The sequence below is a fragment of the Dioszegia hungarica genome (assembly GCF_025882075.1).
Source record: "Dioszegia hungarica strain PDD-24b-2 chromosome Unknown MKK02contig_6, whole genome shotgun sequence".
Lineage (NCBI taxonomy): Eukaryota > Fungi > Basidiomycota > Tremellomycetes > Tremellales > Bulleribasidiaceae > Dioszegia > Dioszegia hungarica.
This window is the reverse complement of record NW_026515768.1, coordinates 385556-408433: the sequence shown is the minus strand read 5'-3', so window position 1 is coordinate 408433 and position 22878 is coordinate 385556. Positions and strand designations below refer to the sequence as shown.

At 55.5% G+C, this 22878-nt stretch overlaps 10 protein-coding genes across 10 annotated transcripts; 5 read left to right on the top strand and 5 right to left on the bottom strand.

The window, feature by feature from the left end:
• Window positions 1–38: 38 nt before the first annotated feature.
• Window positions 39–2854, top strand: MKK02DRAFT_35959 (Nup85 nucleoporin-domain-containing protein; the record flags this gene model as incomplete). Its single annotated transcript, XM_053089316.1, has 7 exons — window positions 39–329; window positions 375–740; window positions 799–934; window positions 982–1474; window positions 1523–2184; window positions 2232–2531; window positions 2592–2854. The coding sequence occupies 7 exons, from the start codon at window positions 39–41 to the stop codon at window positions 2852–2854; spliced, it is 2511 nt and encodes an 836-aa protein (XP_052947692.1).
• Window positions 2855–3105: 251 nt separating this feature from the next.
• Window positions 3106–4394, top strand: MKK02DRAFT_35958 (HAD-like domain-containing protein; the record flags this gene model as incomplete). Its single annotated transcript, XM_053089315.1, has 7 exons — window positions 3106–3256; window positions 3310–3401; window positions 3470–3616; window positions 3675–3774; window positions 3855–3965; window positions 4027–4126; window positions 4184–4394. The coding sequence occupies 7 exons, from the start codon at window positions 3106–3108 to the stop codon at window positions 4392–4394; spliced, it is 912 nt and encodes a 303-aa protein (XP_052947691.1).
• A 59-nt stretch (window positions 4395–4453) lies between these two features.
• MKK02DRAFT_42292 (DNA clamp loader) lies at window positions 4454–6101 on the bottom strand (the record flags this gene model as incomplete). The annotated part of the gene is made up of 12 exons (XM_053091919.1): window positions 4454–4496; window positions 4543–4563; window positions 4610–4677; window positions 4725–4799; window positions 4853–5158; window positions 5208–5389; window positions 5444–5541; window positions 5585–5679; window positions 5735–5785; window positions 5844–5903; window positions 5959–6024; window positions 6081–6101. 12 exons carry the CDS (start codon window positions 6099–6101, stop codon window positions 4454–4456), a joined length of 1086 nt encoding a protein of 361 aa, XP_052947690.1.
• A 3292-nt stretch (window positions 6102–9393) lies between these two features.
• Window positions 9394–11263, bottom strand: MKK02DRAFT_35957 (major facilitator superfamily domain-containing protein; the record flags this gene model as incomplete). Its single annotated transcript, XM_053089314.1, has 8 exons — window positions 9394–9664; window positions 9708–9890; window positions 9941–10038; window positions 10083–10338; window positions 10388–10495; window positions 10544–10929; window positions 10977–11062; window positions 11113–11263. 8 exons carry the CDS (start codon window positions 11261–11263, stop codon window positions 9394–9396), a joined length of 1539 nt encoding a protein of 512 aa, XP_052947689.1.
• Window positions 11264–11598: 335 nt separating this feature from the next.
• Window positions 11599–12803, bottom strand: MKK02DRAFT_42290 (uncharacterized protein; the record flags this gene model as incomplete). Its single annotated transcript, XM_053091918.1, has 8 exons — window positions 11599–11771; window positions 11805–11851; window positions 11896–11944; window positions 11999–12345; window positions 12396–12463; window positions 12508–12559; window positions 12604–12628; window positions 12680–12803. 8 exons carry the CDS (start codon window positions 12801–12803, stop codon window positions 11599–11601), a joined length of 885 nt encoding a protein of 294 aa, XP_052947688.1.
• Window positions 12804–13011: 208 nt separating this feature from the next.
• MKK02DRAFT_35950 (amino acid permease-domain-containing protein) lies at window positions 13012–15418 on the top strand (the record flags this gene model as incomplete). The annotated part of the gene is made up of 12 exons (XM_053089311.1): window positions 13012–13033; window positions 13109–13466; window positions 13512–13578; window positions 13630–13718; window positions 13769–13844; window positions 13905–14174; window positions 14289–14544; window positions 14595–14744; window positions 14792–14931; window positions 14978–15041; window positions 15087–15197; window positions 15252–15418. 12 exons carry the CDS (start codon window positions 13012–13014, stop codon window positions 15416–15418), a joined length of 1770 nt encoding a protein of 589 aa, XP_052947687.1.
• Window positions 15419–15797: 379 nt separating this feature from the next.
• On the bottom strand, window positions 15798–16664 carry MKK02DRAFT_31454 (nucleolar protein 12-domain-containing protein; the record flags this gene model as incomplete). Its single annotated transcript, XM_053088297.1, has 2 exons — window positions 15798–16388; window positions 16440–16664. 2 exons carry the CDS (start codon window positions 16662–16664, stop codon window positions 15798–15800), a joined length of 816 nt encoding a protein of 271 aa, XP_052947686.1.
• A 1289-nt stretch (window positions 16665–17953) lies between these two features.
• On the bottom strand, window positions 17954–18533 carry MKK02DRAFT_22196 (peptidase S24/S26A/S26B/S26C; the record flags this gene model as incomplete). The annotated part of the gene is made up of 4 exons (XM_053086533.1): window positions 17954–18082; window positions 18137–18247; window positions 18305–18365; window positions 18409–18533. Coding segments are annotated over 4 exons (426 nt in total), but the record flags the coding sequence as incomplete, so codon positions are not given.
• Window positions 18534–18958: 425 nt separating this feature from the next.
• MKK02DRAFT_42286 (uncharacterized protein) lies at window positions 18959–21129 on the top strand (the record flags this gene model as incomplete). Its single annotated transcript, XM_053091917.1, has 4 exons — window positions 18959–19114; window positions 19165–19461; window positions 19507–19859; window positions 19938–21129. 4 exons carry the CDS (start codon window positions 18959–18961, stop codon window positions 21127–21129), a joined length of 1998 nt encoding a protein of 665 aa, XP_052947684.1.
• A 550-nt stretch (window positions 21130–21679) lies between these two features.
• On the top strand, window positions 21680–22699 carry MKK02DRAFT_31451 (uncharacterized protein; the record flags this gene model as incomplete). Its single annotated transcript, XM_053088296.1, has 1 exon — window positions 21680–22699. The coding sequence occupies one exon, from the start codon at window positions 21680–21682 to the stop codon at window positions 22697–22699; it is 1020 nt and encodes a 339-aa protein (XP_052947683.1).
• Between the last annotated feature and the right edge of the window lie 179 nt (window positions 22700–22878).

Below are 22878 nucleotides of genomic sequence, written 5' to 3'. Positions count from 1 at the left end.
CAAGCCATACTTTGCCTCCTCATACACACTTATACAGCATGGCTGGAGCTCTCCTCTTCGGCTCAGCCGCCTCTTCCTCATCAATTTTGCCATTTGGCGCGTCCAAAACAGCCCAGGGAGCCTCCGCAGCCGCTTCAAGCTCAAAAGCTTCCTCGAGCTCCCTCCCGAATGGGCATACCGAAGTTGCCAAGGATGGGATAGCTACAACGTACCTCGAGCCCACCACGTACGGTTATAAGGGAAAGCAGAAGTGGATCGATAGTGGTCGGGCATTCGCTGCGGCTGTTGCGCCAGCGGGTGGGGAGATAGCTATGTGGACCACACCGAAGGTCAGCTGGATGAGTAGCTGTCCTGAGCCTAAGCTGACAGCATAGCCTGCATCAGATCCCAATCAGCCTACAAAGCTTTCCGATCCAAAGATCTCACTCTCCGACTCGACACTATACTTTGCAGCACCTACAACCCTACCTAACGCCGTCCTCAACTTCTACACCGAAACATATACACTCTTCACTTCGCTACAGCGGATAGTCGCTTCTTCGATCCGCTTACCGGCCGCATCGAATAGTATCAATGCCAGAGGCTTCGGAATGGCCGAGGCCTGGGACAAGGATGGGCGACTGGTCGGTGTTGAGGGGCTGCTGGGTCCACCTGGAGCAGAGACGGTGGGACACATGCGGAGATTGGTGGGAATGTATCTGGAGGAGATCACGCGGCTGAAGGAGACCGAAGCATTGGAGGTGAGCTCTACGCCTCGGATCTCTTGTCCTGTATGTGGACGGGAAAGCTGACCATTAGGTGGAGGTTAAGGGTAAATGGACCGCTGTGTACCATATCTTCCAGCTCGCACAGATTCTGTACCTCCCGCAAGATGGACGAGGGGAAGGTCTACTAGGCGAAGAGTTGCTCGACTGGGTGAACGATGTTGATCCTCGTTAGTCACCTCCCAATTCCTTTCGAGCTGTTCTGACCTTCCTGCAGAACCCGACAACTCCATAGGCACGTCCATCATGTCCTCGCGCGAACCCTGGACCCATGCCTCCTTTTGGCCCTACATCACCCGCTGCCTCTTACGCGGCTTCCACCTCCCGGCTTCATCCTTCCTCCGCACACTCTCCGCCCATCCTCATCAGCTCATATCGCGCATCGGCATCCTGCTCGCTACGCACTTATCCCTCTTTCCCCGATCCCACAATACCGCTTCTTACCCCCTCGACCACCAATTCCTTTCTGCGCACAAAATGTGGCTTGCGCGCTTCAGGGCGGAACTGAGCGCTCTGACGGCCGGGAAGCCGATTGCCCAGTGGCTAGGGGAGGGCGGGGATTGGAAGGCATGGGAGAGGGATTTGATGGTTGTTGTGGAGTTGATGGAAGGGAAGAAGGAACGGGTGTTGGAAGAAGCAGCGGATTGGAGGGAAGCGATGGGCGCGTGGGGTATACTAGTGGACGTTGGGCTGAGGAGGGATGACCTTCCGTAAGCTATATGACGCGCATCCACTTTTGCCCAGAGCTGACGAGACAGACAAGCGGTAACGAAGATCCTCGACACTGTTCCTGTCGACGCGTCTCTTTTGGACGACTCGATCCAAGCCAATCTCTGCCGAGGCGAGATCATCCCGGCCCTCCAAGGGTGCCACAATATGGACTCGTGGCTCGCCGCACATCTCGGGGACGTGTTCGACAAGCTCGCTCTCATTCCCGACGATGAAGAGCGCTTCGACTCATCCCTCCGCGATTACTTTATCCTGGACTACACGGACACCCTATCCGGCAATCCGAAACACGCAGCACTGTGGCGGATAACGGCCGACTATCTCTCGGCGGCAGGCGACGAAGGCAGAGTAAGACTCCGGTCACATATCTTGCACACAGCGCTGGGTCTGGATTGGCGCGCCAAGGGCAAAGGGAAAGAGACAGTGGCCGCAGCGGCCGAAGATGCGATGGAGGGGGTAGAGGAAGACGGGGCTGCGCAGGACAAGCGCTTTGAGCACTTTACTGAGCTGCGAGAGTGTTGTGTCGAGCTCAGGCTCGAGGAGGAGTGGAAAGTCATTAGCAAGGTCATGGCGGATAGACTGGTTCGGGGTGGGGAGTATGGTCTTGGTGCGACGATGTGTTTCCAGGCGGAAGATGGGGAGGGGCTGTCGAGGATCGCAGAAAGGATCGTTGATGTGTATATCAATGAAGGTGAGCCCGTGTCAGGGCTACTGGCTGTATAAGAGCTGATCCTTCAGGCGAAGAAGCCTTCCTTCGAATAATAGAAACCCTTCCCACCTCGCTCCTCAATGATGCCCCCCTCGCTCTCAAACAGCTCGAAGAAACAGGCGCCGTCCTCGACTTGACGACACCGTCGGCAGTATCGGTGTTCGCGTCCCGCCTAGCCTTTCTCTCGGAATTTAGGGATTACCTTCTCTTTACGGCGCAGGGAGCGAAAGAGTTGGCAGCTGGAAAGGTGGTGGGGCTGTTGACGAGTGGGATTGCTCCGGCAGGGATTTGGGCGGTTCTTCTGTTGGAGAGCGTGGCACTGTTGGAAGGTGAGCTGACCACCTCTGCACAATGTCGATATCTAAGAGGATTCAGCTGACATCCTTTAGATACGGATATCCTCTTTTCGTCCAACGACACATTCGAGCTCATGCGCGTCCTCGAGGAAGTATCTACGAATGCGCGATACAACCCCTCGGACTATCTCGGCCCACTATCGACTCTGCTAAGGCGCAAGAATGGGTCAGGGGCGCCAGCGCCAGAAGGAGACTGGAGCGCCGCGTCGGCATGGAGACAGCTGGAAGAGGTCAGGCTGGCGTTAGCGAGGAATCTGGCCAGGGCGATTATTGTGGGGTTTGATAATCCGTTCTGATCTGCTCTGTTGGGGTGTTGTAGATGGGCTCACGCTGTATCTATGTATATCTGGGATGAGAGATCCGTGACGACCAGACAGAAGGTAACGAATCCACGTTTGGGCGCTACAGTATGTAGACAGTTGCCCGAGCGATGAGGAATGCTGCGGCAAGATCGCCGACTCGCAAAGCTACCATATCGTCCTTCCATCCTTTCCTCTTTTCCGGCTCCTTGTCCATACATACTCTATTCTCTCAGCCCTCCTCCGCGATGGCACCCCAAACACTCTCCACGGTAGAAGAGTACAAGAAGCTTGTCGACTCGGTCGAGGTCTTCCTCCTCGACTGCGACGGTGTGATCTACCATGGTCCTCAGGTCGTTCCGGGCGTGAAGGAGGTCTTGAAGTATCTTCGTTCAATAGGTGAGCTTACACCATATCACCGGCATAGAGCCAGGAAGGAGCTGATACATTAGGCAAGCGGATATTGTTCGTCACCAATAATGCGTCAAAATCCAGACGGATGTACAAGTCGACCTTTGACAAGCTTGGGATTGAGGTGTCCGAGGTGCGTCGTCAATCCTTCAGCTGCTGCATCTTGTCATGAGTAGGGAATCGCATGAGCTGATAGTCCAGAATGAAATCTTTGGTTCTGCGTACGCCTCTGCAGTGTACATGTCCAAGATCCTTCAGTTCCCCAAGGACAAGCGGGTGTATGTCATTGGGCAGGCGGGGCTCGAGGAGGAATTGGACGCTGTTGGGATTGCGCACGCTGGAGGATCGGTGGGTCATATATGCCTAGCACCAGGCGATGATCATGAGGAGAGGAGCTGACGAGCAGGACCCCGAAGATAGGGTGTTCATAGACCAGGGAGACTATTCATCGGTCGTTGCCGACCCATCTATCGGAGCGGTCCTCTGCGGCTTTGACGCATACATCAGTGAGTCCATCGCAAAGGTCCTTGTCTCCCTACGACGATGCTGTAATACTTGCGCACGAGGGTAAAGCTCACTCCGGCAGACTACAAAAAGTACTCGAAAGCGTACACCTACCTCAAAGATAACGAGGGCTGCCATTTCCTCTTGACCAACCAGGACGCCACGTTCCCCACGAACGGCACCACATATCCAGGTGAGCTATAGCTCCTTATCGACATGGATCCGAGCCAGTACGGACTGGCTGATACTGTCAGGATCCGGCGCCATGTCCGCCCCTCTTGTATTCGCCAGCAAGCGTACACCAACCATCATCGGCAAGCCCAACAAAATCATGATGGACGCCATCATCGCCGAGTGAGCCGATCATCCTCAGTCCCCAGCAGACGCAGAGACATAAGGCTGACGAGACAGACACCACTTTGACCCCGCCAAGGCACTCATGGTAGGCGACAACCTCTCGACAGATATCGAGTTCGGGCTCGGCTCGGGCGTGCGTACCCTCCTCGTCTTTGGGGGCGTGACAAAGCGAGAGCAGGTCTTTGGCGACAATGCGAGCGAGACTGTACCTGACTTTGTCATGGAGAGTCTGGGCGATCTGGCTGTCCTGGCCAAAGAGAAGTAAGGGTTGTAGATCTGTAGAATATGATACATCGCATGGTGGGCCGAAAAAGCGGATAGGATCTAGAAGTCCATGTCCATTTCCATGTTTTGCGCTACACCTTGTCTGATCTGTCAGCTGATATCGTATGAGGAACATGGTAGTGACTGACAATAGATAGTTTTTTTGCACCCTGTTCAGTCAGCACGTGTCTTCGTCCACGGGGCAGGCAGACTCACATCATAAACTTCGCAATGAAGGCTTCGATATGGAATATCTTCTTGGCGCCCATCCGCATCCTCAGTTCCTAACTAGTCAGCTTTGCTCTGCGTTGTCGCAGATGGTCGAGCTCACGTAGTACGCAGCCCAATGTATCACCTGCGGCTTGATCTCTGGGTCTACCAGATCCACCAGTCTCTCCGCCAGAGTCTGCTTGTCAGCGACTGCTCCTGCTCGACCTCCTCTCCGCAACGACCACTCACCTTCAACACCACCCCAGGCGGGATACAATGACTCAACAGCTCATATATCTTCCCCCGGACCTCCAACAGCCGCTGCGCACTCTGCTCCTTCATGATCGCCGCCGCTACCGTCGCGATATACGTTTCCCAATCCGGCTTGGCGACGTCGATACTGCCCGACAGGTCGGGCTTTTGCATCTTCATCGCTTCGAATACGAGAAGGGCCTTTCGGAGGTTGCCCTCCGAGCTGGAGATGATGGATTGGGCGGCGGTATCGGGGAGGGAGAAGCGTTCTTTCTTGGCGACGTGGTGAAGGACTCTTGACATCTAGGGTATGAGCTATGATTCAGGATGAAAAAGACGAGTTTGAGCTCACCTCATCATCTGTTGGCGCGGCGACGCGGACGAGCAGACATCTAGATCGGATAGGAGCAATGATCTTGCTCGTGCTATTTGCGCACAGTATCAAGCGCATGTTGGTCATGTACTTTTCCATCGTCCGCCTCAGTGCGGCCTGTGCGTCTCGTGTGAGGGCGTCGGCCTCGTTGATGATGACGACTGTAGGATCAGCGCCGACCACTTTGTACCGATCCCTCCGAGAAGGACACTCACCCTTGAATCTCTGCTTTGCGTTCAGATCGACCTGCTGTGTCTGCGCAATCTCCTTCAGGATATCCTGGATCACGACCCGGTCGTAGTTACCCACGTCGCTGCTGATCAGCTAGGGGCCGGCCGGGCGTGGGAGCAACGAACGAAGGCGTGAGCTCGATATGGTAGTTTGACTGAACGACATTGACGTCCAGTTTCCGATTTGATGGAGTGACGAAGACACGCTGATCTATTCGTAGCTACAGGATGTTAGCTACTGTGCGCGGATCGAACCCTCAGGACAGCACAGCTCACCTTCTCCACGCCTACGCCGTACAGTTCCCGCAGCACACACATGATTCTCGTCTACTACTATCAGCTAAAGATCTCCCCCGGGTAGGAAGGCAGCAGAAAGCTGACGTACCTTCTTCCCAGCCCCTGATGGCCCATAGAAGAGGATATGTGGGAAGTCCCCCGTCGCCGCCTAGAAGAATCAGCATCACCATCATGGCCAGACAGCTGGACTTGACTGGACTAACAAGAGACTTCAGACGCGCTGAAAGAGCTTCATGGTAGTGCAGGTCATCTAAGCTACGCGGCCGATACTACCGATCAGCTCCATTCGCGCCGTGCTAGCAGCAGCTTGGGGAAGGAGGCATACCTTGTCGACCCAAAGAGACATTTCGAGGGGCTGGATTCCAGGACTTGGAATGTCTTGAACCTAGCAAAGGTGACTTGTCTGGTGATCTGGGCTATAGTCGGCGTCGTCGTCGTGCTCGGACTGCTTCTTGACTTTCACGAATGCTTGTCTAGGCTATGTCATAAGATGTGCAGTTGACCAGCGCTACAGGACGTGAGGTGGAGGCGACCATCGACCACCATGGCCATGGACGCGTCGAGGCTTAAGCCACGTGTTCCGGTGGCATGGTGGCAGCAGCAGCAGCTGGAGGCTGGTTGGTGGCAATGGCCGTGGATGCATGAGGTTCAATGACAATGAGCCAGTCAACGCATCGACATTGACGCACATGCATACGAGTCAGAAGATGCCATACGAGGAAGTAAGTCTAGGAGCCTGCACCGATATCTTCAGGCCGATTCCGTTGAGAACAGCGATGTCCTGCTTATCAGCATCTTTGATTGACAGTATCTCTTGAGACTCTCGATGGGGCAGAACATGCTCACCAGTAGTCATCGTCGACAAGTAGCTGATCGTACTGCGAGCCTAGTGTGGAGCGGAGAAAGGCGTCCTTCAGGGTCAGAGCAGATCCCATATGAGTATGACGGGTCAGGGGAGTCTTGCTCACAATGTCAAAGTCCACAATTTGATCTTGCGCCGCAGCTGATGGCGGATGATCTCCTCCCAGCAACGCCGAATCTATCGGTTGCGGCTCAGGTCGCATGGTTTGCAAGAGGCGCTGGTAGAAGCGATCGCACAATACAATTGCGCCACCTTTGCCACCCGCGGCGGCAGCAGCACAGCAAGTTTTCACCCTGGCGACGAGCAGGTAAGCGTACTCTTTCTGAGAGGTCGAAAGCTGGCGATATAGCTAGCATCAGCTGAGATGCAAATGACTACTCACTTGATATATGACAACTCCGAAACCCGACAGAGTACACGAGCCGGCATCGTAAAGATACTGCAGCACTTCATCTCGACTGACCCGTTCGAGCTGATCGACGACAAGTGTGGCCCGCTCGAGACACTCCGATAAACAAGCGTCGATGTCGTCCGGTGGAGTCAGGGCGAGCTGCTGGTGTTTGATGGTCAAAAGGCTCGAGAGGTCGAACCAGTGCAGGAGATTGTGTTCCTTTGGTGATAGTAGTGAATGAGGCGCTTGATGCCCCGTCAGCTAACGCCTTGAAGACCTGGAATAGCTCACCGCCGAACCATTTCCGCTCATGGCGCAATACAGACTGGTATAAATCCTCGAGGAGAAGCGTCAAAAGCGGTTTTGATATCGAGCTATGATCGCGCCGTATCTGACTCCAAAAGTCTCGGGCCTCTCGTGAGCTGGTCCGTGTTAGAATCTGTCACATCGTGAATGAGACTAGCCATCACTCACGCAATACTACACGCTAGGTGCATATCAATGGGAATTCCCAGGTATAGATGATCTCGAGCCCAGGACTCGCACTCAAAATCAGCTGAGCAACTAGCAGGGCGTTGAGGCAGATGAGGGCAGGTTGAAATAAGGATGCTCACATCATTTGCGTCACTGAGCTTAATGGAGGATGGTAGTCCGAAGAGGTCTGCGTATCTGAATTCAGCCGATATAGACACGCTGGACTCACTGTCGGTCGAAGCCTGTTGTCGAGATTAGCTCGGTGTTTAGCTGTCAGTTGTGAGACCTCACAGATTAGGCCTTCTTGTCAGCTGCGTGTATCACAGAAACCTACAATACCATGTCCTCTCCCCGTCCTACCAGATCAGCTCCACAACCATGAAGATCGGCTGAAACTTACCAGGATTGACCTCGCTCTCTTTGCATCGGTCGGCAAGTCCGCCGCCCGCGGGATATGATACCCCAACTGATATCCCATCGCGACTGCGACTCTGATCTTGATCCAAGCAGACTGGTCGGAGGGCTCCTTCCAGTACACCATGATCAGTATAGCCTGCACCACGCCAATCTGGCATCGACCGTTGTCGATAGCCTCGCTCAGCATCCCGCGGGCGTGCTTTATCAGGGCCGGATGCCTGTCAGGGCGAAAGAACCTGCTGGCTGCTGCGACAACAGCCGTATACAGGACGAGCGAAGTTTCGTGCAGGAATGCTGCAGTGTGGACTATATCAGCAGGTCCCAGAGGCGTAACTTACGGTGGGGATCGAGCAGGGCTATCAGCGGGTTGAGGTGTTCATGAAATCTGCCTGTCAGCATTAAAGGACAGGGATAACTTACAGGTCGACCAGCGTCTCTCCCTCATCATGGGCAATGAGGCCCAGCTTGACTTGCACATAGGTCAGCTTGAGTACCCCTTCCGACCTCAGGATCGCCCACCAGGATCATCATGCGCCGACTCTTGACGCGCCGTATGGTCAGTACCCCTGGGGCTCGACTGATCGACCATGGGCCGATCGTCATCCACCGTATCAGGTGACAGCTCTCGTATGCGCGGATCGAGTCGGCTTGTCATGTCAATATCGCCGACGGGCCGAATGGTGTCGTCCGACTTGTAGCGGTTATCGGCACTCGACGCGAGTGAACTATCGTCTCCGTATGATTGCAGGGGATCACTTGGTGATTGCGTCTGAGCGGCAATATTAATGTCTTGCGAGCGATAAGTTGAGGGTCCAGGTTGTCCTTGCACTGGAACATGCGCGTGATGCAGACTGAGCGTCAGCCGACCGCGCCTGGGGTACAGAAAGGTTCAACTGACCTGGCATCCAGACGCAGACCCCGCTTGGTGGTCGAGTAGTCACAGACAGAGGAGCTTCTCCCTCCATAGTCAGTGCTCCATGCAATGGCTCTCAGCCCAAGAGTGACCCGCAACTCACGACAGCGCCTGCAGGGAACGTTGAGAGCTCCTTCATTCTCGCACCGGGTCTGAGCGAGATCAGTATTCGCGTCTTGAGCTCTTGAGTGCCGTCCCATACTCAGCGAAGGGATCCCTCACCTTCAGGCCTCGACATCGAGTACATCTGGCAGTCAGGCATTATTCTTAGCGCGGGCGGGTTACGACGCATACTCACGCCAATCCGCGCAGTCTCTTCGTGCCTTGCAGTGTTAGCTCCAGGCCTCCCGGCTGTGGCTCAGTAGGCGAGTCCATGTCGCAGCAGAGCCGACGATAAGTCAAAGACTAGCTCAATGACGAAGGACTGAGCATGCCCGGGACCAGGGTGGGGGAGTGCGAGGTGGAGGACTCAGGCCGATGACGTCACGGCTTTGGCCGCTTTTCTGCGTGCAATCCTGCGACAACGAGACCTTGCAACCTTCTATACAGCTACATCATCGATATCTACATGGTCGAGGATTTCAAGCAATGCCCTCTACACTACCCGTCTTGGCTGAATTCCGCGCTGGCCGGTAAAAGACCAAAAATCCAATGAGCCAGACCACCACCCACCCCAGCTCAAAGTACCATGACGCCCTGATGTTGGCGTAGTTCTCGATGCCGCCCGGCTGGGTCGTGAGAAGCCCAGCTTGTATCGAGAGCGCAATGACCGTCGAGGTGTGCATCGAGGTTTGGAGCGTTGCCCCGACTACGCCGGCTTTCTCGGGTGGCGCAGCGATCATGACGCCGACGCTGTGAGATCAGCATCATCCCGGAGATATAAGGGAACACTTACATGGTAGCAAGAAGGGCAACTTGCATGCCAGCCGATCCGATGAGCATGCCGGGGAATACCCACATCCAGTATCCCGCGCCGATGATGCTGGTGGCCTGCGTCCAGAGCACGAGAGCTACGCCAGCGAGGATCATGGCGAAGGCAATTGGCCATTTTGGTTTGGCGATGATCTGAGGCCAGACGCTGCGCTGTCAGTGCGTGGCTTCGTATGACTCGCAAAGAAGAGATCTCACAGTAAAACGACAGAGATCGCTCCAGCTGCAACACCCTCAGGGAGAGTCCGAACTGCAGCGATGAGAAGCGGGTCATCATGCACGTATGCAAACAGCTCCTGTCTCATCAGCTCGGATCGGACACCTTGTACATGTGACTCACTATGAAAGGAATGAAGTTGACCGCCCACCATCCCAAAATGACCAGAGCAAACACAATGAGCGTGATCATGTTGGGAATCCGCCAGATGCTCATCGGCAAGAGCGCTACGTCCTCGACCAATCGGCTCTCCCACCAGAAGAAGGTCACGAAAAGGACTATACCGATGATTATCGGAGCAAGGAAGGACGCAGTCGCCCAACCGTAAGATGCGCCCATCGTGAGACCGACGATGATGAGGAGAATGGAGCTCAACATCCTTCTTTGTTAGCCATTGTACCAGCAGCGAGATAAGCTATGTGACCCACAGTAATACGCCGAGGGGGTCAAACCGCTTCCATCGCGACGTGCGCTCAGTCTCTTTGGCGGAAGGCTGCGGAGGAATCAAGAGAAAGCCGAGTAAAGCGCCCGGAAACCTGCATATCAGCTGGACCCACATCGTATTGCAAAATCAGTACACTCACGACAAAGCAGCCACGATCCGGAAGAACCACCTCCAGTTCCTGGACTGACCAGTCCCCTCAATAGCACCAATGACACCGGCGATGATCACTCCAAGCACATTGGCGATACTGCCGGTCATGCCATAAAGGGTGTATGCTCGTCCTCTCTCATCCTCGGGAAAGTTGGACGCGATCAAGCGGTAGGCAGAAGGGACGAGGGCGGAACCAGCAACGCCTGCGAATGCGCGAAGGACCAGGAAGGAGTATTGCTCGGTGAGGAAGGACAGGATGAGGTTGATCGTAGCGAAGCCGATGAAGCCGTAGATGAAGACAGGTCTGGCCGAGTAGAGGTCTGATACCCTCCCCCAGAAGAGCAGGAGGGCTGCGAAAGGAGCGCTATACGCAGTCTCGGAATGTCAGCTCCGGCTCTCCGGTCTGATAGAGGAAGACCTACCACCACCCAGCTCTGCTGCTGAACGACTATACCCAAATCTCTTGAGATCTCTCCCGTGAACACAAAGAAAGCCGAAGAACAGACAACTATCGCGTCAACTTTGACTCGCAATTGCGGTTCTGATCATGCGGCTTACCATCAATGAAGTAGGACAATATCAGCACAGCCAGGATGCCCCATCTGCGCCTCCGAGATCCAGTCACGGGCAGGGTGGCTGCCAGAGACTGCCCGACGAACGAGTCCGACCTTTGCGTAGTCTCAGGAAAGCTGGTCTCTTTGTTGTCCATGGTGACTGCCGGGATTGCCGCGACTGTGAAGAGATGTGCGCGCTGAGGTTCTGTAGGTATCCATCTTCGGCCGCGGTTGAGGTGTTATATACCTTTGTGAAGTGAAGAGTCATGAGTGCAAGCGGTATGGCAAAAGTCGGCTGTTAGACGGCATACGGGCGGCGATTCAGGCACCGGTAGCCGGTGGAGGTGGAGAGATGTGGAGGCAGTGGAGGTCCGTTAGGCTGTCACATCGAGGAGCGGGTAGCCAAGCTCGAGGTCGAGACCATGCGTGGCCATCGATTGCACGCCTACCTACATAGGCCATGGTATACATAGATGGTTGGCCACATAGATTATAATACGACGCCAGTCTCGCAGCTCCCTGTATCAATTGCCTTGCTGAGTAGGGACTTGGCGTGGTTGTTGAGCGAGATGTAGCCTGACGGCCTGAAGAACTTGCTTGTGGCCGCGAGTACAGCGGTGTACAGTAGAAGCGAGGTATTGCGCAGAATGGAGGCAGTGTGTACTGCGATCAGGAGTTGACTAGACTGGAGCTTACATTGCCTGTCCAGTACAGCTATCAGAGGGTTCAAGTGATCGTGAAAGCTGATTGTGAGCCTGAGTCGCAACTTGAGGAGGTCCCCGCTTACAGCGTGACGAGCAGGTTCGCCTCAGCCTCGTGAACGTAGCCTAAATGGACTGTATTGACATCAGCGGGATAGTCCAGTCACACTACTAAGATGAGCGACATACCGGGATCGTCAAATGCGGACATCTGAGACGCGATGCGACCGACTGTATTTGGCTCTAGGCGCTTTGCGGGGTGTTCTTGATCGCTGACACTGTCGGGGGATAGCTCGCGATTCCCCAAGGGGGTGATGGTGGACTTTTCCACATTGCTGCCCATTTGCGCACGGTATGTGAATATTGTCTGCAGGTCAGAGGTGATTTGACTCGACGCTTCGGTCTGAGGTCCCGCAGTTGCGGTTACAATCCCGCCGCCGACGACGACCGGTATGTGCTGCGCCCAGGAGACATTGGTCGTAGCTGCAGATTCGGATCCATCGCTGGCACTGGACACTGAAATCGGACGAGCTCGCCTGTACGTCAGCTTCATTCACAGACACGGTAGATTGCAATTTCTAGTGACTGACCCTGTACCTCGAGCCGGCTTTGGGTCTTGGAGCGGAGGTTCACAGTCGTGCGAGCTTTGATCTCCTAGGTCAGCTGCGCGTCTTATGTGTGGCTTAAACACAACTGACCACACCGGACACAAGCTTGACCGACCTTGCCTCCGTAGTCGCATCGCAACTACTGACATCAGCGATATGTGTGGTGTTTGAAAGCTAGCGCCTCACCTTTGACTTTCTGCATCGCGCGCATCTGGTGTATCATTAGGCTTGTTCACTACACTGAGGCATAAGTGGAGCTTACGGGGCTGTGCTTCGGTACGTAGGTCTCGCTTTCGGAACTTGGACGCCGCCGGCCGGACTCGGCCGCCCCATTGAAGGAGGCGGATCCATGATGTCTCTGGCTCGAGAGGTCGGATGATCCGCATGAAAAAGAGGGGGAGTCAGGTAGGGCAGTTGATGGAAAAAAGACCCGGGCTAGTCAGGGTGACTCGGCCTGTTCCTCGGCCTGCCTCGGGGGCATTCCCGCTCCGCATTCCTCAAATAACGGCATGTCTCGCTTGGGCCTTCGAGAGCAATTAATAATTGAAGTTTGATCCTTTCTTCGTCTTGCCTTCCTTACGCTCGAGCAACGCGATGTCCTACACGCGCGGAGGACGTCCATCGGTGACACGAAGCTCCTCCATCGCGTCGTCGCGCTCGGCTGGCGCATCCCGCTCCGCTGGATCGCCAGGAAAGGACCTCCGCGCGCTCGAATTGTCAGAATCATTTGTTGACGACGAGGATTCGCACAAGCGGCCTGATCTATCCCGCGCTCATCGTTCGAGTACGATCACCAGTCTAGGCGGCTTCGACTTTCGGGATGGTCTGCTGCCTTTGACCTTGAGCGGGGAGGGCGCGGAGGCACAGGCCGCGGTGCATGACGATGAGAAGCATGTCGGGGTTCTGCACGGGATGGCATTGGTCGTGGGGATGCAGGTCGGCTCTGGGATCTTCTCATCGCCTGGAGTGGTGGTCGCGGAAGTAGGAAGTGCGGGTGCAAGTTTAGCCGTCTGGGTTCTTAGCGGAGTTCTGGCTTGGACGGGGGCAAGGTCAGCCTCATCCGCGAAAACGATCAAGGTCCTACTGACATACAGCTCATTCGCCGAGCTTGGATGCGCCATACCTATCTCTGGAGGGGCTCAAGCATACCTGGCGTACTCAGTACGTGGTCCCGCCGTGTGTCAAGCTCACAGATGAAAAGCTGACAAGCAGTTCGGCCCAATGTTGTCTTACCTGTATACCTGGTCTGCCGTCTCTTCTCTCAAACCCGGTAGCTCCGCCATCATCGCTCTCATCTTTGGGTAGGTCGAATTCTCATGCGTATATCGAGACACCCAGGCTGAAATGCAAGAGAATATGTGAATAGGATGATCTACCATGCTATCTCTGGGGATGAAGAGTCGCCGGTACCCGAGTGGTCTTTCAAAGTAAGTCCCTGCTCAACGACCGATACAAATGCTTTCATTTACCAGAGCTTACTTCAATAGCTCACGGCCGTGATCGCCATCATCCTTGTCTCAATCCTCAACCTCGTCTCACGCACGATGGGCACTCGTTTCTCCGTCATGATCACAACCGTCAAAATCGGCTCGCTCATCTTCGTCTTCATTCTCGGCCTGATCTCGCTACTTCGCAATGGACCAGGACCCTCCCTGACCCCTTCAACCCTATTTGAAGGTACATCCTCCAATCCAGGCAGTTATGCTTTAGCGCTCTACTCGGGGCTATGGGCTTTTGACGGATGGGACCAATGCAATGTGAGCTATGTTCACTCTCCTCTAAACCCCGAATATCTGGCTGCCCAGGTGGAGATTGCCAATGGGATCCAGCCATCCAAGGTTGATATGCTTGGGAATCACACTGAAGAGCAGTTCGTCGCCGGAGAAATGCATAATCCCGATCGCGACCTCCCTCGAACGATCCACTCCTCCATGCTACTCGTCCTCGGTCTGTTCTTGGCTGCCAATATATCCTACTTCGTCGTACTCGATCCTGCTACTGTAGCATCGTCTAACACCGTCGCACTGGACTTTGGGCGTGTCACCATCGGCAGATTTGGTGCAGTTGTTTTCAGCACCTTGGTCGCAATCAGCTGTTTCGGCGCCCTCAGTAATGGCTTCTACACCAGTAAGCCTAGATGTCACACGAGCTGTAGAGCGGCAAAGCTGATATCGAAGCCGCCCGCTTGATCTACGCGTCGGCGCGGGACCACCAGCTCCCGGAGCTTTTCACCCATCTGCATCACAAACGCCGGACGCCCGACAATGCTATGGCTCTACAAGCCGGCTTTACGATCTTCTTTGTCATCTTTGGTGGAGGTTTCCGCTGTGAGTTGACTTCAGGATTCATCTGATGTTCTGGCTGACCGGTGTAGCCCTTTTGAACTTCTTCTCGGTCACTAGCTGGACGTTCTACCTTCTTACCGTACTCGGTCTGCTAATATTGCGGGTGAAGGAGCCACATCTGAATCGACCCTACAAGGCTTGGATCATCACGCCAATCACCTTCTGCATAGTAAGCATCATCTGGAGCCGACCCGAGGATGATTCTGATATCTCAGGTGGCGGCGTTTCTGCTCCTCATGCCCATCTTTGCTGCACCTCTCGAGGCCTTTGCAGCATTTGGTGAGTAACTGCCCCGCATCTAGTCCGGTCCCGAGCTGACCGCAGTCTTCATGTCCGCTGGAGTGCCGATGTACTACGTCACCGCTCGGTCTCGCGCAAGACAGGCAAGCAAGTCGTACACCGATGATGGGGGAGGTGTGCGGGCTATATTAGAAGGTGAGTCAAGCAGGTTCTGCCATCCGGTCACAAGTCAGGGTATTGACGGTGTAGTTGCCTGGGCCAAGTTGCGAGATGACATAGAGCATATTTCGCCTTTGCGCTGGCGTAGGGCGGGGTACAGACCGCCTGGCACGGCGAGGGTAGAAAGAGTCTTTGACGAGGCCGAGGAGAGGGCAGGGATGTTGCGTAGTGATAGATTAGAGATGTCAGAGAGATGAGATGGGATCTTGGGACAGGGATAAACAGTTCAGGCAACATCAGACGGCTCTGCTGCTGTTTCCAGGATCGTATATCACAAGATTGCCGCAGATGTGGCGGCTATCCTGGACGGGACTGGACGACATTGACCATGTTGGGGGTCGGGTGCATATTGTACGCCACGGCCATTTTATCCCGGGTGGGCGTTAGAAAAGGATTACGGGTAGAGATATGCGGTTGGACTAGTTTGTAATTCAGTATTCAGCGACGTCTCCGTCCACACTTGAGAGATATGATCGGTAAGTTTAGTCAGACTGCCGGCTTGCCATACACAACAAATACATACATGGTACGCCTTCCCATCTCCAAAACCACCTCCAGCAGACGGTACTGGCGCATCTACTTCTTTCCTCCCCTTTTCCCGCCGCCCCTAGCTGATGCCCCGCCCCGCCCACCCTTGCCGCCTCGCTTGGTAGCAGCACCCCTGCCCCTCGACTTCCCATCCCTCTCAATCGCCAAAGTCGCCTTGTGTCCCCGCTTCTTCGCTTCCATCGCTTTACCCTTCTTCCTCTCGCCCTTGGTCTCCATGTTTCTACTACGCTCCTTCTCGCGCTCTTTCTTGACCTTGACTTTCTCCTTCTCCTTCTTGGCTTTCGCCTGAGCCCGCCCAGAGCTTGCCGGCATGAGGGATACTGGAGCGCGAGATGGGGTAGGTTTGGCGGGATGGTCTGGGTCGGGGGAAGTAGACGAGCGGAGAGGGTTGAATGTGGGGAGGGAGGAGGGGTCGAAGTCCTCGGTGATGGTGACAGTGGCGAGTTGGTCCTCGTCCGAGAACTCCGCTTCCTCCTGGCGCGGCTTGGAGGGTCCAGCCTCCATCGTCTCGTCCTCTTCCTCTTCATCTTCCTCCCCCGCCGCCTTGTCCTCCAGACCCATGGCCGCTCGGACATCCCGTACGTTTTGCGCCGCCCGCTCCTTCAGCTCTTGTCTCATCTGACTAGTCAGCTACCGCATCCTGGCCCGTGTGTACCTCGCGAAGCTCACCTTTCTCCGCTCATCCACATGCGCCTGCCTGTCCCTCTCCTTGGCCCTGGACCGCCTATCCTCGACCTTTGCCTTCTTCCGCTTTGAAAATCCCGTCAACCACTCTTTCCGCGCGTCATCGTCAAATTTGATTTCGTCGACTTGTTCTTGTCGGGCCGCTCGGGCGCGCTTGATGTAAGCGGCGCCTTCCGTAAGGAGGGCGATGTTGGACTTGGGGCGTGACATGGTGGTGATGTGCTGGTGAGAAGAGTATGACTATCAACGTTGTTAGTTTGGCTGCATATTAAAGATCTTCAGCCGGCTGCCGGCAGATGACGTAATTCCGAGCGTTGGCAGCAGTAAACTTGCCCCGCCCCGAGAGTCACGGCTATTTTGCTCGGGCCAGGACAAGTCTTTGAGCGCTGCTTCACTTTGAGCGCTGCTTCAAAGTTCTGACATCGCTGGGCCAGAACCTCGAGTTTGAATGCTTTGTATACATATTTCGGCAGCTTTTGAGCGAAGTAGCAGCAAAACTTTGTCAAGGAATGTGGTGTTACGCTCAATGGGAAGATACTTCCGATGGGTGGCAAATTTCACAGAACGCGCACTGAACCGCCGTGCATCTTCCAACCTATAGAATGAGGATTGTCTCCTGTGTCTCACCCCACCGGTCTTCATCCCACCGGAGTTGGCGGTGGCGGAGGTGGGGGAGGTCCACGAGGCGGCATGCGGACCAGCTCGGTACCGTCTTCAGTCCCAGATAGGTGTGGCTCAGTCGGGGCGTCGGATCCATCAGTGCCTGCAGACGCAGTCGTGGCTGGGGACGATGGAGATGTTGCTGGGCTGCTGGCACCTGATCCGCCAGCGGATGCGATCGAGGCAGCAGAGGAGCCATGCGAGGGGGACTGGCTGTCAACAGCCGGCACAAGCTGTGACTCGTCGGTCGCACTGAGGTTGGGACCTCCAGCGGCAGCGATGGTAGGTGTCCCAGTGGAGGCGGTGTGGCGAGATGTGTCTTCTGTGCTCATGTCTGTCGAAGATGAGTAATACTGCAAGACTGAGTCAGACTGGAGGGAGGCAAGACACTTCAGCGGGCGTTCGTGTCGTGTTGTGGCAAGGGAAGATCATCCTTTGTTTCAGTCGGACGTAGGCTTCGCTTCGCCGATGACGCCATCAAACGAAAGCCAGTCTGGACTATCGGTGTGACTTCGTAATGCGCGTCGTCCCAGGTAAGAGCGTCAGGGTTTTGGTTCAGTGAGCAGCTTAGATATGGGCAGTCGAACTCATTACTGTTGTCACCAATCCTGGCCAATCTACTTCAAACCTGAGGGCAGATGCCCCTCCGCGATGACGGCTCCTCGTACCACAGGGGTAGCAGCTGCGCCTGCCGACATCAGCAGCGAAAGGAGCCGGGCTAGATACGACTCACACAGCATACAGCTCCAATGTTCTTGCGTTGGCTCATAGACACCTGATGTGCGGGAGGGGACCTCCGAGAGCGGCTTCTTGGAGCTCTTGACACTGGCCGGGCGATCTCAAGGGACGGATCCACCCAAACGCCTGACCCTTCCTTTCGCCTTGGCAAGTCCATTCGCGACTAGTCCGCGCCGGCCCCATGGCCAGGCTATATACGCCACCTTGGACGTGATAAGAGCGAGCGGTACCTTGTCTTGGTCAGCTTGCAATGCGCTTTTCACCCGGTGGGGCAAGGCACTTACCGGTCCATACGTATTTGAGTCCCGGGTCTGATATGCGGAGTCACCCTCAACCCAGCAATGACCTGCTGGTATCCTTATGGGTGTGGTAGGTGAGGGTGGTAATGGATATACCTCGTAGGTCAGCTGGCCACACTTGCTTGCCAGGTCAACGCGATCGAGGCGGCTTACTAGGTCCCCTTCCAAGGCTATTATTCGTTTAGTAGTGAGTAGATCTGGGTTCTGAGGGGACCTTCTAGATCAGCTACGTGCTCATCAATGATCTTAGTACCCACCATAACGTGACCACGTCGCCGCGCTTGAATCTGTTCAAAGCCACGCTCCATCGTTCCAGCAAAACGACGTCGTGGTGTAGCGGAGACCCGGCTAAATCTGGGTTGAAAGTCGGCTGTGTCATCAGCCAGGCCCGAAGCTGTAGTACCAATAGCTGACCTGCATGCTCCCGCCAGTGACTGTAGCTAGCGAGTAGATGTGCCGAGTAAAGAAGACACCGACTGGGATCCAAGCGAGGATACGGCTGTACCCGATCAGCTGCTGTCGACCTTGCCGTCGCGGATACTCACAAAGCTTCCCTCCCTGCTTCTCTTCCCCAGAAGGCTCGGCCCGCCCTAGACGCCATAGTAACAGGGTGATGCTCCAGCTGTAGTATGCTCAAGTGGACTATGACATATGGAGCTCAGAGATCAGAGCGCGGGTATGAGAAATCGCGAGGTGGAGGTCCCGTTACGTAAAGGGCCTTGCCCACCCAAAGATTTCTTCGCCGCAACGGCCATCTTTCAGTCTACAACCTGCATCCATAGCTACTCTATCCATACTCTCTCCATAATGGCCAGCATATCAGCTCCCACACTGCTGGCAACGTACCAATCGTCGCACGCATCCTCCTCGAAAGACCGACATGTGTCGCTCGCTCCAGTCTACGGGAGCCAGGGCGAGCTCGCGGTGCTTGCTGTCCAGGGCGATGGAGTGTGGACATATGATGTGGGTACACAGTGCCATCATGGAGAAGTGCCGGAGCTAACAGAGTGTAGCTGAAGACTTTGCGACCGACTACATCGTACTCAGTCCCACCTTCAACGGTTTTCACCACCCAGCCCCTCAGCTTCTTACCTCCGCCCTCCGCATTCCCGGAAAAGGGCAAGGCCAAGGCTCAGCCTCAAGACGAGGACGAGGAGATGAGCTCTTCGGTCGACTCCGAGGAGCCAGAATCTGGACCTAGGCGTACCTCATTGGTCGGAGTCCAGAGTGCGACGAAGGGAAAGCGGGGGAGGCAGACATCGGAGATATGGTGTTGGAGAGGTGAAGATGAGGAGAAGAGCATCATACAGGTGAGTCTTCTGCTGCATCGCTGCGAAACTAAGCTAAATCCTTAGGCCGGACATCCACTACAGCAGCTGCATCATCTGACGTCCCCAAGGCATCCCGTTCTCGCCGTCGCATCAGACGGCAATCTCTTCCTCCTCGACTCGGCGGACCAGATCACCGCCCTATCCCATACGGCCGCTACTGGCGAAATCATCGCCAGCAAGGTCATGACTGCGACTGAGCAATCAGTAGGCCTCGTGCTCGTCGGAAGCGATGGTCGGATCTGGTCCATACGAATCGGTCTTCCCGAGGACGGCTTATGCTCGGCAACCTTGACGTCCGAGTCTCGAATAGGAAAGCACGGGGCAAAGTTTGTCGCTGCGGATATTGCTGAGGACGGGACGGTCACCTCTATTGGCGAGTTATGCTCGAGATAAATCCCCCAGACTGTCGGCTGACAAACAGACTCCGCTGATCTCTTCCACACCGAAAATCTCAGACAACCCGTCTCGGATACCACCTCCAACCCCATATCCTTCCGCAACGACTCGTCGGCGCTCACATCCATCCCCTCTCCAAAACCTCTCATTATGCACACGGCTTCGCAACCTTCCTCTACCCTTCTCCTCAGCCTCGCTGGCTCCGACGCACCGATCGTACTCGTAGACAGCGATGTCTCGGCCTTCTCGACCGAGGGTGTCATCTCGGAACTCAGCCTCCTCGGCAAATCACCTTCGTCATCAACATGGACCGTCGCATTCGTCGTATGGCACAAGCATGCCGATAAGGGCGGGCGGTCGGTGGTGTATACCTGCGAGCTGGTGGTACCGGAGAAGGGGTTCGGGATGAATCTGCTTTTGGGATCGCAAGAGCGGACGGCACGGTACCTGGCGGAGCCAAAGGCCGGGAAGGGTGGCAAGGGGAATGTAGCGGAAGTCGCCAAGTCTGCGGCCAGCAGCAAGAGGGCAGGGGAGGGCGAGCTCGCAAACCTGCTCGAGGGCGACATGGGGGAGGCAGAATGGTCATCTGCGCGCAGACTGTTGCGGAACAGCAAAACCATCCCCTCATCTACGTTGGTCGCCCTCCTCAAACGGGCGATCACGGACGGTCATCTCGAGCAAATCTACTCGGACTTCCTGTCTCTCTCCCCTCCCGCCATTGACTTCCGATTCGAGCTGCGGCGGCAGATCTCGGCCGAAGAGGCTACTCAGCTCCTCGGCCAACTGGTCAAATGGGCTTCTGAATGGTGCGACAACCGGACAGAAGGCCTCGGCTGGCCCGACTCGGCCGCTGTGAAGACATCATCCACCTCCATCCCCTCTCTGGACTCTGTGCTCGCCCACTCCAGCCTCCTCCTCGACTCCCATCTACCCCTACTCGTCGAACACGACCCCGCCGCACCTCTCCTCGAATCACTCGCGGCGTCCCTCACCCCTCTTCTCACTCTTCAGGCGGAGATCCGGCAGCTCCGCGCCCCGGTGGACGCGCTGTTGACGCTGTCGAAGCGGGAAGAGAGGCGGCGGGCGGAGCTCAAGGCGAAGAAGGATAGTCAGCGGATGGAGCGGAGCGTCGATGCGAGTGGGGCGGGAGGGAAGAAGGCGAATCATATCGGCGTGCCGAAGCCGGGGATGGCGGCTATGGCGTATGGGCAAGACTTTGGGAAGTGGAAGGTGGAGGACTTCGTTTTCTAGGCTTACATGGTATGCATGGTTCTACCGGCTGATATAACTCACTTTGAGCCAGACTCAGTACAGTGTGCATGCTGCTGACTACGATACCCTCACATCTTGGACACATCGGATGATCACCGTTCTCTGGGCTCCATCGCTGTCTCTCTGGAACGAGGCAAGGTTTGATAAATTGACTCGCCGCAACCCGATTTTGCAGAGTGGCCGAATACTCATCGCAAGCACCGGTACGCTGCTCGAAGGAGTCAGGAGACCCCTTCTTCGACACCGAGATGAACAGATAGCGGACGCTAGCTGACATTTGCTCCGTACATGGCACGTCCTATCACGTGGCATTCTCTGCGATGGGTGGCGAAGATGAGCTCCCTTTATGTTGCTTATCAGTATTTGTCCCAGACGGCTGCGAGGACTCGCTCACGGGGCTGACTTGAAGGGATGGTACATACTCACAGCCGTGCGATTCGAGTAGAGTCGAAAGCGCCGCCCATCCCGCCCTCCCCTTCTACAACCATACTTCATACTCTCCTACGCGGGCACAACACTGATCATCAATATGTCGCAGACCACGGCCGACACCGACATGCCCGGGGACTTCCAGCCGGAAACTCAGTCTGTCGAGGCTGCAACGTCTACCAAAGACTTCGCGCCCACTCCCGTGGACTCAGAGTATGCGCGAGCGAAGGATTGGCTCATTCTGCTGCAAACGGATCTGCAGAGCTTCTCTGACGCGGCCATCAAGCGGATGGGGGCTGCACTGACTGCCTGGCAGAAGCTCGACACCAATCTTACCGTATGGGAAGGTGACACGACTCAGGGCAATGTCAGTATACCCGACCCAAGCGAAGTGAACAAGCAAGTCGGTAACTGGGCCTTCATGGTGCATGACACCCGCGAGTCGATGTGCAAACTCCTGTGTCTTCTCTCTGACCTGCTCGAGGATGCCTCTCGGGTGGCAGAAAGCACGAACGATATCCTACGATGTCAGACAGAGCTTTCGAGGTGGGTTGCGGGGGCAAGTCTCGGATCAAAGACATGCGCACAGCATGGCCATGGGAAGACGCATGGCAAGCCGCTCTACGCGGACAAGATCGCCGCGCTTTCGACTCGCCCTAGCGAGATGCAGGAGAAGTCGGAGCCCGGCAATCTGCATGGGGGACTCCAGGGGATGTTCAAATTCGATCTCCAAAACCGCACCTTTCCAGCTGTCATGGAAAGCAACTTCGAGGCGGTCAAGCACTCGCAGTCGACATTCCTCACTCTCAAGGAGAACCTCGACTATCACTTTGGCCGAGTCCGGAATGTCTCAATCGGTCCCAAGGGTATCAGCGTCGGCTCTGATGAGGTCGGAGATATCGAGCCACTGTCGGCCAAAGGATACCTGTCGGCCGGCGTGCAGTCCCTCCTACCACCAACTTTGGACATGCTGAATTCCTTCATCGCATACTACAGCGACTATCAAGATCGCGTGATGAAGGTATCGGATCACTTGGCCAAGGTACGCGCTGACAGGCGATCTCTCATCGAAGCTGCGAAGGAGGGAACCACCAGTGCTTGCGCTTCAGGCGGGATGTGAGGGTTCGATAGTTGCTCGGCTGGAACTTGATTTTTTGGATAGCTTTGTTCAGATGGTCGGCATGTTTATAGATGTTCACGATGATTGTAGATGGTGACTATGCATTCGCTGTCTTTCGGTTGTCTGAGCAGCTTCTTGAAACATTCATGCCGAGTAAGACGCACCGCTCTCGGATAGAA